General features: G+C 32.4%; 1 protein-coding gene across 1 annotated transcript in view; it reads right to left on the reverse strand.

The window, feature by feature from the left end:
* The window catches only part of LOC113512615 (headcase protein), an 84,375-nt gene extending 71,144 nt beyond the window's left edge, over positions 1-13,231 (reverse strand). Inside the window, exon 1 of the mRNA XM_026896520.3 lies at positions 12,490-13,231. Coding sequence (XP_026752321.2) covers positions 12,490-13,079 — 590 coding nt within the window. The 5' untranslated portion in view covers positions 13,080-13,231. The remainder of the gene's footprint in view (positions 1-12,489) is intronic.
* Positions 13,232-14,092: the final 861 nt, after the last annotated feature.

Consider the following 14,092-nt stretch of genomic DNA (forward strand, 5'->3'; position numbering starts at 1 on the left):
CACACAATGCGTACAATGCAACACGTAAATACATCTTCACCCGACTCTACTATGCATAATCACGTAAATTTGCAAGTAAAATTACGAGACACGGCACTTTTTATTCTTTGGCAGTGTTAAAACGCGGTATTGTTTTGGATAAGCGAAGTTTGGATCATAGAGGCCCTTATTGTGGTCCGAAATTTGATAGCAAGGTCGGATCACAATGGGTGGATGAGTGCGCGGAATATTTATGGAGATGGACACAGAAGGGGTTCGGTAGGGTTTTGTTTGGATGCAATTTATGCAGGCATGCGCCGTTGCGTCGATCACGCCCTAAAAACAGCGTTAACGAGGCGTACCGGCCACTGCCGACGGCATGGGAACGGAAACCACCGCCTTTAGCGACGGGAAACTCAGACAGACCTCAGACGATAATAATTGTAACGACTCTAACTACTATTGGAACGCCATCAAAAGAATTGCTATTAACATAAGAGGATAAAGAGTGTAGATACAAACGGTAACACTAAAAATAATGTAGATAATTTTGAGGAATAATAAAATATGTAGGTAATATAAATGCAATAGTTGTAAATTGTAATGGAGATGAAATAAATATATTTTTTCTTCGACGTAATAAATTTATAATAATAGTGAGATTATTTTCAATACTAAAACTTGTAAGTAATATTTTTTCTTTTAATTGAAACCCATATATCCAAACAAAAACATAAAGCTGTCAGTTGGTGTAATACTATGCCTAAATACGCGATGATACGCATGGCCTTGAATCGTAAAATTTAGGCTTGATAATAAAACTGACACGCCTAACGTCTAGTGCGTTCATAAAAATAGATATGACCTATCGCAATACCGCGAACACAACAAGAAGATTAGTAAATTTTAGAAGCAAATACCCCTTAAAGGCCTCCCCTTCTAACAAAATTTATTTCACGCACTACTGACAACACATGAATCATTACTCACAGTCGTCGCGCCTCAGACGGTGATTTTAGGATCTACTGTAACAAAGATTGTTAGATACCTACTTATTTACGACAAAAAGTCGCTACATTTAAGTCAAGGCTACGCAAATTGCGTTTTGTCAAAATAGCAAGCAGAAAAACTAGTTTCGAGAACACATTTACAGAAAACGCAAGAATTGTGCTTAAATAAAATTATTGAAATAACCATAAAAAATAGTGAATAAAAATAATTCAGTTTTGTGGATAGTAAATATTGGATTGATAATAATCTAATATAAATCATAACAAGTGACGTTTAAGATATATCTACGCAATAACATACCGGTTATACGTTGAATACGCCATATATATGACGATAACTATCCGTTTACAGTGCGGGGCCATAACATAATACTTTATGCTGGCCCGGTGGGCTCGTCTCAAGGCCACGCCGAACGTGATCAGACTGCTTTTTTCGCACAACAAAAACTGCGAATCAAATAAATAACTTCCCGTAAAAATTAATCATAACATAAAAATTTACTATGTAGGTAATTTTGTAACTATTATTGTTTACTATCATAAGTACCTACTGAATGAGCGAAACTTACGTAATAATAATATTATTGTGTTTATTTCAAAAGAGTGTTGTATTTTCAAACAATACCATTAATTAGTTTCAGGTTAGAAAGGTTATCTGAACAAGTTCTGTAGGAACTGTGATATCATTTTATTCCTGGCGAGGCGACCAGTATAGGAATAGCCTGATAAATTATAATTGTTTACCATTAAAATAGCATTAAAATACTACTATACAATAACTATAAATAATAAATATTTATTACTGAATAAAATATTTATCATGTTTAGTTTTTTTTATTATTCTACAATAAAGTACCACAATAAAATGTAAGGCAAGTTTGCTAAAAACATAAATTTATATCGGCTATTATTATTAATAAAAATTCTTGTCCAACTTTACAATAAAATAAAATGTATTATCGGTAACACATAAGTAGAAGCAGCACATTATACATAGGGCCAAGTTCTTTTGTAAATTCATACCAGATAGCCTAATATGTCTGTACACAATGAGTGAACGACGGCGCGATGCGGGCGTGGAATGCAAATAGCCTTATTTTAAATAGTAATTTCCTTTATTAACTCTGTTGACATGTACGTATAATTCTATATCGATAATATTCAAGTTTCATCAAGCTTCAAGGATAATATTTTTATTATGTTTATTAATAACACGTTGTATTATTTATAATTAATATTCCCTCCGCGCTAAAAATAAGCGTAGTCAATAATTTTATTTTTAGGTTAAATACAACAATTTTTCCCTCGAAGATATCTACAACAGATTCTCAATTTTTCACTGCATAATTACATTTCTGTTTTGCCAAAGGTTGACTGGGAGAGACGGCTGTAAGTATAGTATTAAGTTCGCCTTTTGTACCAGTTATTTATTTGTAATGTGGTCAATAAAGGATTAATAAATAACTTCTATTTCCGAAATGTTCTATATATTTCATTATTCTCAGACTGAGTAAATAAGATTCTATCTCAACTTGGATTTTTAACTATATTACTAAGACCCTACATCTACCCTATACCCTAGGTCTACAAAATTAATATGGGAACAACATGGCAGTAAAATCTATAGACTGTAAAAAGAATGATCAAAATCATTTCAGAATTGGTAAAGATGTTATAACATACATATTAAAATAGAGATGAACCGAGAAACTTCTACTTTTGTAACTGGGTCAATTTAGTAATATTCGTTTCCTAAATTAGATATACGGATCTCATAAAACTTGAAAGTCCTATAAATTATAATAATTCCCCGTGAAGTTGCGGGAAACAGGTTACATTATACTAAAAACGTCAATTTTAATTATACATAAACCTAGCACATTAAAAATATTCTTTTTAATTAAATACAAAGCCATATTATATTCAAATATTAAATCTCCTAATAGTTTGTACAACTTGAGACAATGAGCGATGGTAAGTATAAACTTATCGTGTTCTTGTGAATTAGCATCGTTTATATCATGTTATATTTGTAATAACACGAAATATTAAGTTATGATTCTATTCTTTATTTTATTTTATTTATTTTATTTATTTTATTTTTACGTTTGATATGTCAGACGGTATATTAAAAAAAAGACTTTATATACTTGATCGAAGTCACATTGTCGATGTAGACTTAATTATAAAATTTAATAAAAAAAGAAAACTACCATCGGCATTAAATAAAAAATCTCTACTAAATAAAATCCTCTATTTACTATTACATGGATTTAAATAGATTAACAGTATGTATTTTGTAACTAAATTTTAATTTCAGGTCCTAAGCAAAATTATGGAAAAAAAGTTAGAAAATTAAAAAACAGCATTTCTAAACAGACTCCACATATATATTTTTATACAGAAGAAATAGAAGAACATTTGTTATTTTCCCATTTTAAACTCATGTATCTTTGAGAATAATGTTTAGAATTTTAGGTAGAATAATTCCTTCCTTTCTCTTTTTTTTCACAGAAAAAAAAAAAAACAGAATTCCGTGGTTATATGTAGAATTTGCACTGCAACAAGCAGTTTTATGCGTCGCAAAGAATAACAGTAGCTTCAATCATCAAACATTAATACAAGACAGTCAGGAATAAACCCTATCCATTTAAAAACAATTGGGAACAATTCGTTCAGAAATGGATACATAATCGCATAACATAACAACAAAAAAAAAAATTAAACCCGAATCTTCTTTTAGAAGTTGCTAATAAAGGAAGACAATGTTCCTTGCCGCGTGGTCTCGATGTAGAATGAGCCATCTCCTTTCCCGTAGTGTTATAAGAGGCGACTAAAGGAATTTAACAGTGTAGGGATGGGCAGTAACATCGCTCTTAAAACATCATCAAAAGCCTAACTGCGGTTACCAACCCGCCTGGCAAATACGACAACTCGAGTAGTTGTAAACTCCCCTTTTTGGGGGAGAGAATGAATGAATGTTCCTTAAGGTTATTCCATTTGTTTATAGGTCAAATTGACGAGAATAAGCCGTCACAGTCTGAATCGTCGCCCACTGCACAATCAACTGGACAATATAAAATACCCAACGCACCTACACTGATTACTTGATTAGAACGAGCACGTGGCCCGCCACGGTTTTTATTATATATTCTATAGCTACATGTATACGAACGTACATCATTATGTTATCAACTATACGTATAACTGCATACATGCTTAGATACTAATCATGTTTAATGAGAGATTACTATTAAGAGGTTATCCGCTTAGATAGTTTTGTGTTATAAAGCAATAACATAATGAAAACTCATTAGTAACCATATTTTGAAGAATTTAAAAACAGATTATTATATACATATATATATATATATATATATATATATATATATATATATATATATATATTTTATTAAATGTAAATGGGACAAATAAAGTTGCTTTGTATAGGACTTCACTGACCTATGCGAACAATAAAATTGTTAACAGTCATAACACATATGTCCTCCACCATTCTGTATAGTACGCGGAGGCCAAATTTCTAACGATTGGCCGAGCTGATAAAGCGCCAAGATTTAACAAACAAGCTACAAATATTATTACACTAGTAAAACAAACTTATTTCTCTATTTATAATATTTATATTATTATTAATATTGACTAGCATTTTTAACCGACTTCAAAAAAGAAGGAGATTCTCAAATTGATTGTTTTTTTTATGCTTGTTACCTTATAACTCGGTCATTTATAAACCGTTTTGGAAAATTCTGTTTTTATCTGAAAGGATATATGTATATTTAAATTAGTCCTATACAAATTTTATCAAAGTCGGTTTAGTAGTGTAGTTTTAAAATCAATATATCTTTTTGGTTTGGTTTTATGGTTTTGCCACAATTAAAATAGTTTATTTTTTTTGCAGACAATCTCAAATTTAATATAATTTAAAGCCTTGAACCTTGAATTAATAAATTTCTATGTAAACTTTTTGTACTGTCGCGACTTGAAATACTGTAATCTTTACATTAGAGTTATATAAAACTGTTTGTCCGTCTGTTTATTATATCACGGTTAAGCAAATGGATGCATCAGATTTAACAGCCATAAATTAAAATTGTAATTAACTTTATCCTTCCTTAATAACTGCATACCTATGAAACAAAATTGTGGTGTAAAAGGGGCAGATGCAGCAATTTTTGGAAAACGCACTCCTGTCAGGCCGTTTGCAGGAAACGGAAACCAGCTGTGCACCCAAGCGCATTTAATGCCGCCGCCGAAATTGCATTTTTAGGGCTCCCGCCAAATTGGTGGTCCGGCTCGCGAATGCGCTTAAGTGGAATATAGCGCTTTATTGCGGTACCAAATTATTATTTCTCTTTTAATAACGAGTGACTCTAGAGTTATTGTGGCTTAACTTCATATACGAGTATACTGTAGTAAAAAAAATATATAAATAAATTATTTATTATTAAGATTTATTTATTATTAAGATTTATTTATTATTTGGATACATCTGTTACTGTTTATCTCCAACAGTTTTCAATTTTTCACCGCATATTTACTGAGAATGATATTATAGCATTAAGTCTGCCTTTTGTACTAATCATTTTTTTTGTAATATGGCCAATAAAAATTAAATAAATAAAAATTCTTCTGTTTAGAGGATTACAGATAGATTTTCATATATTATCTATATGTAATTATAATCATACACGAATTTTATTTTCCGCATGTCTTGGAACGTTTTTCAGAATGAGTAGGTTGTTACGCATACGTTACGCATAGAAAATGGAATACGAATCGCTTTATTGCGATCCCAATGTTATTTTTCTTGTAATAGCGAGTAATCTTGAGTTATTGTGGCTTAATTTTGTATATACTAAAGACAATGTTTATTACATAAAATCAATGTTTATGCTTAAATTAGAGATGAACATGTATGATAGAATCTAAGAGCTTATCTATATAGATTTAAATTATTTTTTAGTATTAATGAGTGATTTAAAGTGTACGAAGCAAGAGATTTATTTAAGGATAGAGGTCTTTGACTTTGCGGTTACTCTACCTAACCCTCAAGGGACTTGGTGTGATTATTGATATATTTTTGGGTTATTATAACTTAGTTATGTTAAAAAAGAAATAAAAGTATTAAATATTGATTTTCATATAAAAAAGAAACAGGCGCCCTAATCCTTGGAATATGGTTTTCTATACACTAGAAAAATAATTTAACAGTTTAAAATTTATTTTTTACATAGCAACAATTTCTTCCTTAACAACATTTTATAATAAGGCATAAGCATATAGCAACAATGGCTTCCTTTTAACAATTGAACAAAAAGTGCGGTGTCAGTTGTTTTTAAACGAAAATGGTAACTCGACGCGTTGTATTCACGGAAATGGACTGTACACCTGTTTCTGATAAACTAACCAAATAGCAGGGGCCAATACTCAATTTAACAATGTTTTATCAACATAATAGCTTTTCTTTAAATAGCACTTGAACAATGTTTTTACGTAAAGACAAAAGTTATAAAAACACGCAGGTACTTATAAAAATTAAAGTATTATTTTGCTACAATTTGAGAGATAGCATAGTTTTTATTTGATAAAAAAAACTAGACCCAATGATGGCAAAATAACGTATGGCCGAGACAGCTATTCCTTAAATAAATAAAAAAAAAATCCACTTTACGCGTGTTACTTTATTACTCTATGAATTAAGAAATAAAAAAATAAATATTATAATGTTATGCAATTAATGACTTACCTAGTTGTAAAGTGAGGTAAGTGCATATTGATAATAATATCAACATATTTTTTACATTATAAATGTAAATGTCTCATTATCATTTTCATTTAAGAAAGAGACAGAGAAATATAATGATCAAATGAAGTCATCTTTATTTTATAAATAAGTAAACTAAATAATAAAAGCGTGTTCTTCCAAAGTCTGATATTGTGGCGTAGATTCGAACTGGATCAAATGATCTATAGGTGAAAAAAATTATTAAATACTTATATATACACTTTTCAAGGCTACGGCGCAATGGTTCGCCAAAATTTTAAAATAGGTTGTGAACGGGTTCTTCCAAATCGCGACTTATTTTCAATGATCTGGAAAAACAACACTAAAATATACTATAATATAAACGTAAAATATAATACAAAAATTGCAGAGATATCTGAGCAATTACTTACCGGTGAACAGAGTATGCATTTAATGTCTCTGTTTTTTTTTTTTTTTAATTTCATAAAAATTATTTTAATAAATCCTTTTTAATGTTATAAACATGAAAGTAAGTTTTACCCGACTTTTATATCGGAAAAGAATTTGCTGTAATTAAACCAATAATAAGTCGACCTTGTCCAGTTCTATCAGTTTTGAGACTATTATAACAAAATATGATTATAAATCAATGTTTTAATACTATCGAGAAAAATGTTTATTCATATTTTACACTATAGGGGCGTAACGCGTTAAAACTGAATATGTGTAAACAACGCCAAAGTTTAAAATTAACTAAACATTTATTACCTAATGACATGTATAACGATTCTTAAAGTGGTTCCGCGGAACCAACGGGTTCAATAGAAAAGCTCCCAGGGTTCGCTGAACTGACTTTTATTTTTAGCTGTTAAATAATACCACAGATGAGTACAAATATTTTAAAACAGCGCTAAAATTGTGACGAGAAAAACTCATTACTTTTATATAAATATGTACAGAAAGGTAAAATTGAAAAAAAAAAAATATAAGTCACTCTTAAATATTTCCAATAAAGATTCTGTTCTTATTTAAATTACTGTGCATTTGATTTGTAATCATTTTATATCAAGTTCCTTTTATGGAACCCGATATAAAATGATTTTGAATGGTTATCTTAAAAGTTTAGGAATCCCTGGTTTATAGGAACGCATATCTAAAAGTCTATTTCGCTATCTCAAACAGGAGGTTTCAATTCCACAGATTTCTTTTAATATAACATAATATAATAACATACGCGCAATCTTCACCAGTTCTGAATTCATTTTGCCATTTTTTGCAACATCCGTTTTGGTCTCTTATTTATTTGGAAGTATTTCATGAATTAGAATCATTATATGTATGTTGCTTATCACTCGTTTACGAATGGTTTAGTAGAAAACATATAAATAGAAGCATTCAAGTGATTAGTACTACTCGCTTCAGGACTTGGTTTCTAAAACACTGATTTCAAATATTTGTTTTACACGCAAAATTATTTCAAATAAAATAGAATTAAAAACTAGAAAGATTACGTTTACATGTTTTACTAAAGCACTAGTGTGTATTTAAGTCATTACTAAAACACGATATAATATTAATATAAATGGGATCGAAATTGAGCGTTAAGTACGGAACTACACCAATATTTTTGGACTTACGTATTATCTATAATTACGTGTTTTATATAATTCCGTAATTTTGTATTAAATAAGTATAACTTTTTATACCATAAAAGTGGTAAACAAGCATAGAGCCCGTCTGGATGGTAAACAAACACTGTAGGCTATGTACGCCTGTAACACTAGGAGTGTCACATGCACGTTGCCAACTCTGAAGAAACCTTAATCACAGATAATAATACCGTTTTTGAAGAACCCCATACTATAGTCTCTAAATATAAATATTTACGTGGTGCAATAAAGAGTAATTAAATAAATACTAGAAATATTAAAACGTTACGAGACAGTTTCTTCAGGTTTATTTATTAACATAATTGAATGAAATAAGTAACCTACTTAATAAGTGCGTTAGGTATTAACTACAACGATAAAGAGGTGCTCGATGAAGTGACTCATATAGTATTCAATAGCAATTTGTATTGTAAACAATTACATGAACGTATGGGTTATGTGTGTGGGTGTCTAACTGTTCGTATGGATATTCGCAAACTCGCATATGTATGTATACAACATTAATGCGTTTAATTTGAAAAACAATGAAAAATAATCCATCTGTTATTGTTACGATGATAACGCGATGTTTTCTTTGAATATTATTATCTTTTATTACCTACGAGACTATCGTAGTATGTTTATATGCACATTGATAATTATCTATTAATAGTTTTATACAAGTACTTACCTTACCTACTTCTCTGGTGATAATCAGTATACCGTATATGTATCTTGGTATGTTGGTATGTTTTTCTAAGTGTTTGTTTGCTATAAGTTATGTATGTACATTTTTATTAAAATATATGGTAATTAGAATAGTAAACTCAGCCTGCGCTATTAGTATACGCTGGTGGGGCACCAGTGAGGGATGATAAGTGAGGACGAAGTCAAATTAGTTGGTTCATCGTAAAGAAATCACCACAAAATAATCACAATGGTTTCCAGCGGAGACCGGGAGGAGGTCGACCTGGCAGTATATTTCTAAAATAACAATTTAGCCATCCGACACCATTACTAGGAATCTCTACCTAAGATTGTAGTAAATATTCACATTGTTATACTGTTATAAAAATTTTGCAATTTTTTTTCATTGAAATTTCTAATGAATGTTTTGATTTTACCCGTGTTTACGGAGAAGCCCGTCAAAAAATAGATTAATATTTTTTATACTTACCCATTAGTTAGTTTCACCCTTTCAATATCTTGCCGTAGATTCATGAAAAAATAATTTAAGTTACATAGATAATAAATCCACATATTACAGATGAACAGTTTATAAAAAACAGGCACAGGTGTCCGACGAAATTAAGTTCAAATGTACTACGGAACCCTAAAAAGCGTATTAACTTATTAGAATAAACACTTTTACACAGCAAATATAATTTTACATAACAAAACCAATGTACTTGTGAAATCTTGGCTACCTCAATATCAACAAACATTTTGTTTTTGAAAACAAAATAAACAAATAGAGACACTTTCACATTTATAATATTAGTATGGATTATAGGTTTGTTTATTCCAATCATTTCAATATTACACCTACAATAAAGTTATATTAGTACTGTAGCTGTATAAATATTTAATTGCCTAATAGGCAAGATTATACACATTATTTACAGAAACTATTTGGTTTTGTTTTATTAAACACTAACGGTATACCGTGGCTTTATGCGTATAAATTAAACATGTTAATCTAGCAACAAATTAGAGAAAACTTTATTCTGGAAGTCGATTAAAAAAATGTGAAAATTATGTATAGTAATTCGGGTACGTAATTGGTAAAGTTCATTCGAAACAAACAGTCAATAAACGATGTAAAAATAAAAAAAATAATAATAAAGAGATGTAATTTTTATTTCAATCAACGCATTAGAGTAGATCTAAAATATGATCTGCCGTTGAGTATGAAAAAAAAAACTAAATATCTTTAATTATTAAGATAATAATTTTACTGTCGATATTAATAAAAATAACGTATTTAAATGTAACTTCCAATAATTAATTACGGCAAAAATGTAATAAAAAAAATTAAACATCATTATGTTTAATTTTGTTAAAAACCATTGTTAAAAACTAGAAACATTTAGTTAGGTATTCAGTTATTACTATTATTCATAGATTTATATCTACGCCGACGTAGAATAACCTAAAATAAGAAATATCTGTAATTATATTTGGTCTTTTAACTTGAAAGATTTGAATTTATCTAGTACATAATAAATACTATTAAGTACCCATCATTAATTTAATCTACTTATGCCTTATGGAACCTGGCGTACAATTAAATTAACAGAATGTATATAAACAAGATATGATTTCATATTTATCTCTACCATACTAGGAACACACAGATAAAGGACTTCAATAAATATTCCCCTATGCTAGGATTAAGTTAGAACAATTTATTCTTGTATTGTTTTAAAACAATTTTAAATAAAACGAAAAGATCGAAAAACGAAATAAAGAAATAAATAATTAAAAATGTATTATACTAAATTAAATTTAGTTTAGAACTGGTGAAAATATAATATCGCATAAAAATAAACAATAAATACGAGCGAAATGAGAGATCCTTTTTTTTTTTATTTAGAGAATTTATCCCTTTTGCAACGCCTTAATTCTCAGGAATGGCAACGCATGAAGGGTGTCATAGGCGAAACCGTATACTCTGTCATGTCCATGGTACTTTTCATTTCTATAGGCGGCGGTTACCGTTTTCCATCGGATGGTGGTGTCGCTTGTTTGCAATCCTAAGTTGCATAAAAAAAAGCAAATATGTACTAATAATCTTTGGTATGATAATATTTTTTTTTCTTTTACCTTTTTATTTACAATATACAAACTTGAAACTATTATCTATTGAGGATCATGTCGTATGCAATTTTATTCAAATTCAATAGACTAAGGTCGAGAAAGGCAGGTTCCGAAACAAGTTTCCATATTCCATGAGCCGGAGTGTAACTCGTTCCTCGACAATTATGTACGATGGGATATTAAACGACCAAACAACTACTATGTTGCTTTTGAAATATAACCCCACTCGGTTCCAATAAGCTTTTAATATTTTATCATGGGGAAGTATAATTTTCTTAGCTTTCTGGTGGTCTCTGCATAAATTACGTTCTGGTATTAGATATCTGGTTTACGATACGTAAAACAACTAGTGTAGTTGACAACTCTATCTCCAATATCAACATTTTTTCTTAATTTATTGGCCATTAGATAGGAGCAATTTCAGGTTAAAAATTACAAAATTTAAAATATAACAATAACATTAATAGGTACAAGTAGAAATATATAAATACTTAGGTAGTTAAAATACCTTTTAAAAAGTTACACCTATTAAGTACATACATTATTTTGACGTTTTACCGCCAATAAATTATTAACCAATATGGTCAAAATATTACAAGTTACACCAAAAATAATTTATTTGAAATAAAATAAAACCGAAAAGTTCTTTGGTTATAATATAATTTCTCATAATTTTATTGTAAAAATTATGTCTTTATGTACGTAGGTAACTAACTTTTACTTTTTCCATATTAGATAGGTAAACTAATCTATCTAACGTAAAAAATATAAATTGAAAAAAAAAAACTCTATAAATATTTTGTAAAAGTTAAGAGGTATAAACGTCGATTTGTCTTCGGTTTCATGCAATCCGATTTCTGCTGACGCTGGGGTTGGACACCTAACCCCAAGTAGGCAGTTACAATTAAAACTGTGTAGGTAGATAGATAGCATTACTCTGGTGGGACGATGCATTCAAAACCCACGCGTTTTCTTCGTAGATATGCATAATTTTGTTGTTTGTCTATTATGGTAGGTAGATGGATAGCCAGGTTAACCGGTGTGACAGAGCAAGGTATATAAACTATATACATATGGGTATTGCATAATAATTTAATGGCATTACGTTATTAAATCTTTTTAAACTATTAGATGTAGATAGGTACATAAAAGCAATAGTCATTAATAAATTTAAAAAGTGATAAAATATTTCTTATGAGAATAGTTTATATTGACAAATAAAAATGTTCATTGATAGGTAGGTATGATAATATAAATTGCTTACCTGACTCTGTCAGACACAATCTCAGGTTTGGAGTTTCTCTTGGCTGGCGTGACACCGTGTGCAGGAGCATGAGTGGGACTGGCAGACGGCTCAGATGGCGCCGAGGGAGGTGAACAAGACCCTGAGCTTGACAGACTGAAGGCTCTGGTGCGGCCGTCAGCCACCGCCGGTGTGCGTCCAGATCTCGCCCTTCGACGCCTCTTCTTCTCCTCCTCAGCCCTCACCACTGCCCCCGGAGGCGCCCAATCAAGGTCTTTCTTCAAATGCCCTCGCCCGCAACGGCATCCACAGGCTTTAAAAGCCAAATCGTACCCCTTTTTTGTCCATAGATTCTGATGTCGCTGTCGTTCAGACCAAGAGCGGGCTCGGCCGCAGGATTTCAGATAAGCAAGCACGCCGGCCTCCCATTGCTCGAAGCACTCTCGGTGCATGTACCGGCCGGAAGAGCACGTGTCGTTGTTGCATAGCACGCGGACGGCGTCTTCGATGCGTACAGATTCCCGAGGGCGAAGGCATTCGCCGGGGACGCAGCACCCGCGGGCGTCCTCCGGCTCGCGTTCGCCGGTCGCACCTTGCCGGCGCGGTGCCATGCCGCGATCGACTTGCCAACGAAATCGAATGTGCACGCGGTAATAGTGGAGCGCGTCACGCGAGACACATGCTTGCCGGAGCGCGCGCGGCCGACTAATAACCGCGAGTGAACGAAAGCGAAATTTCAAGAGCGCAGCGCGTCGCCGCGCCGCCGCCGCCGCGCTACCCGCCTGCACGCTGGGCTGACCTTGCGGCGCGGCGCGGGGTGCGGGCGCGCGGGGGTGCAGCGAGGGGCGGGGCGATGCGGCCGACACGCCGGCGGTGGGGAGAAAGTGCCTAGCAAATTTTCACTTTCGCGCAGCAGCGGGAGCGGATCGAGAAGCGACAACCAGCACCAACACAAGTTGTAAGCAGTGGTGCAGTCGCCACTAGAGATGCGCAAGTCGTGCCGGGAAACGAACCGAACCTGGAACACTTATATCTCAGATACATGGCAGCGGAATTATCTATTCATATAGTGACTATACTAAAATACTGAACCATATAATTTCATATACATTTACCGGTGCAGCCCCAGTGTATACCGATAGCACAGGCGGATTTGCCATTCCCATCTCATCCATTAAAAAAATGCGTTATAGCCGGGGAAAGAATTTGAATGATTGATCATTGCTAGCAATATACTCTGTTAGGTAGACCTTCACGTGGTACCCCCTGGAAACCATCATAAATAATTGATGATGAATTGATAAGCCAACTGACCTAATTTCATCCTCACTGAATTTCATATTCAATTTTGAATATGAAATTTCATTTTCATATTGAATTTCATTGGTACTGCAATGAAATAGTAATGGTAATAGGATAATGGAATGGCAACCCCATCTGCGCGGGGGAAAAGGGATTGTCAGTAATGGAGACCGAGAATCCCATTGCTAACAATATACCCAACCAGGTCGACCTCCTCGCGGTTCCCCTTGGAAACTATCATGGTTCATTCCTGATGAATTCAACATGATGGGCTAACTGGCCTGTTTTCAGTCTCATCTATCACCCTTCACTGGTGCCCCGC

The sequence above is a fragment of the Galleria mellonella genome, unplaced genomic scaffold (assembly GCF_026898425.1).
Source record: "Galleria mellonella isolate WM207_F2 unplaced genomic scaffold, CSIRO_AGI_GalMel_v1 utg64, whole genome shotgun sequence".
Taxonomy (NCBI): domain Eukaryota; kingdom Metazoa; phylum Arthropoda; class Insecta; order Lepidoptera; family Pyralidae; genus Galleria; species Galleria mellonella.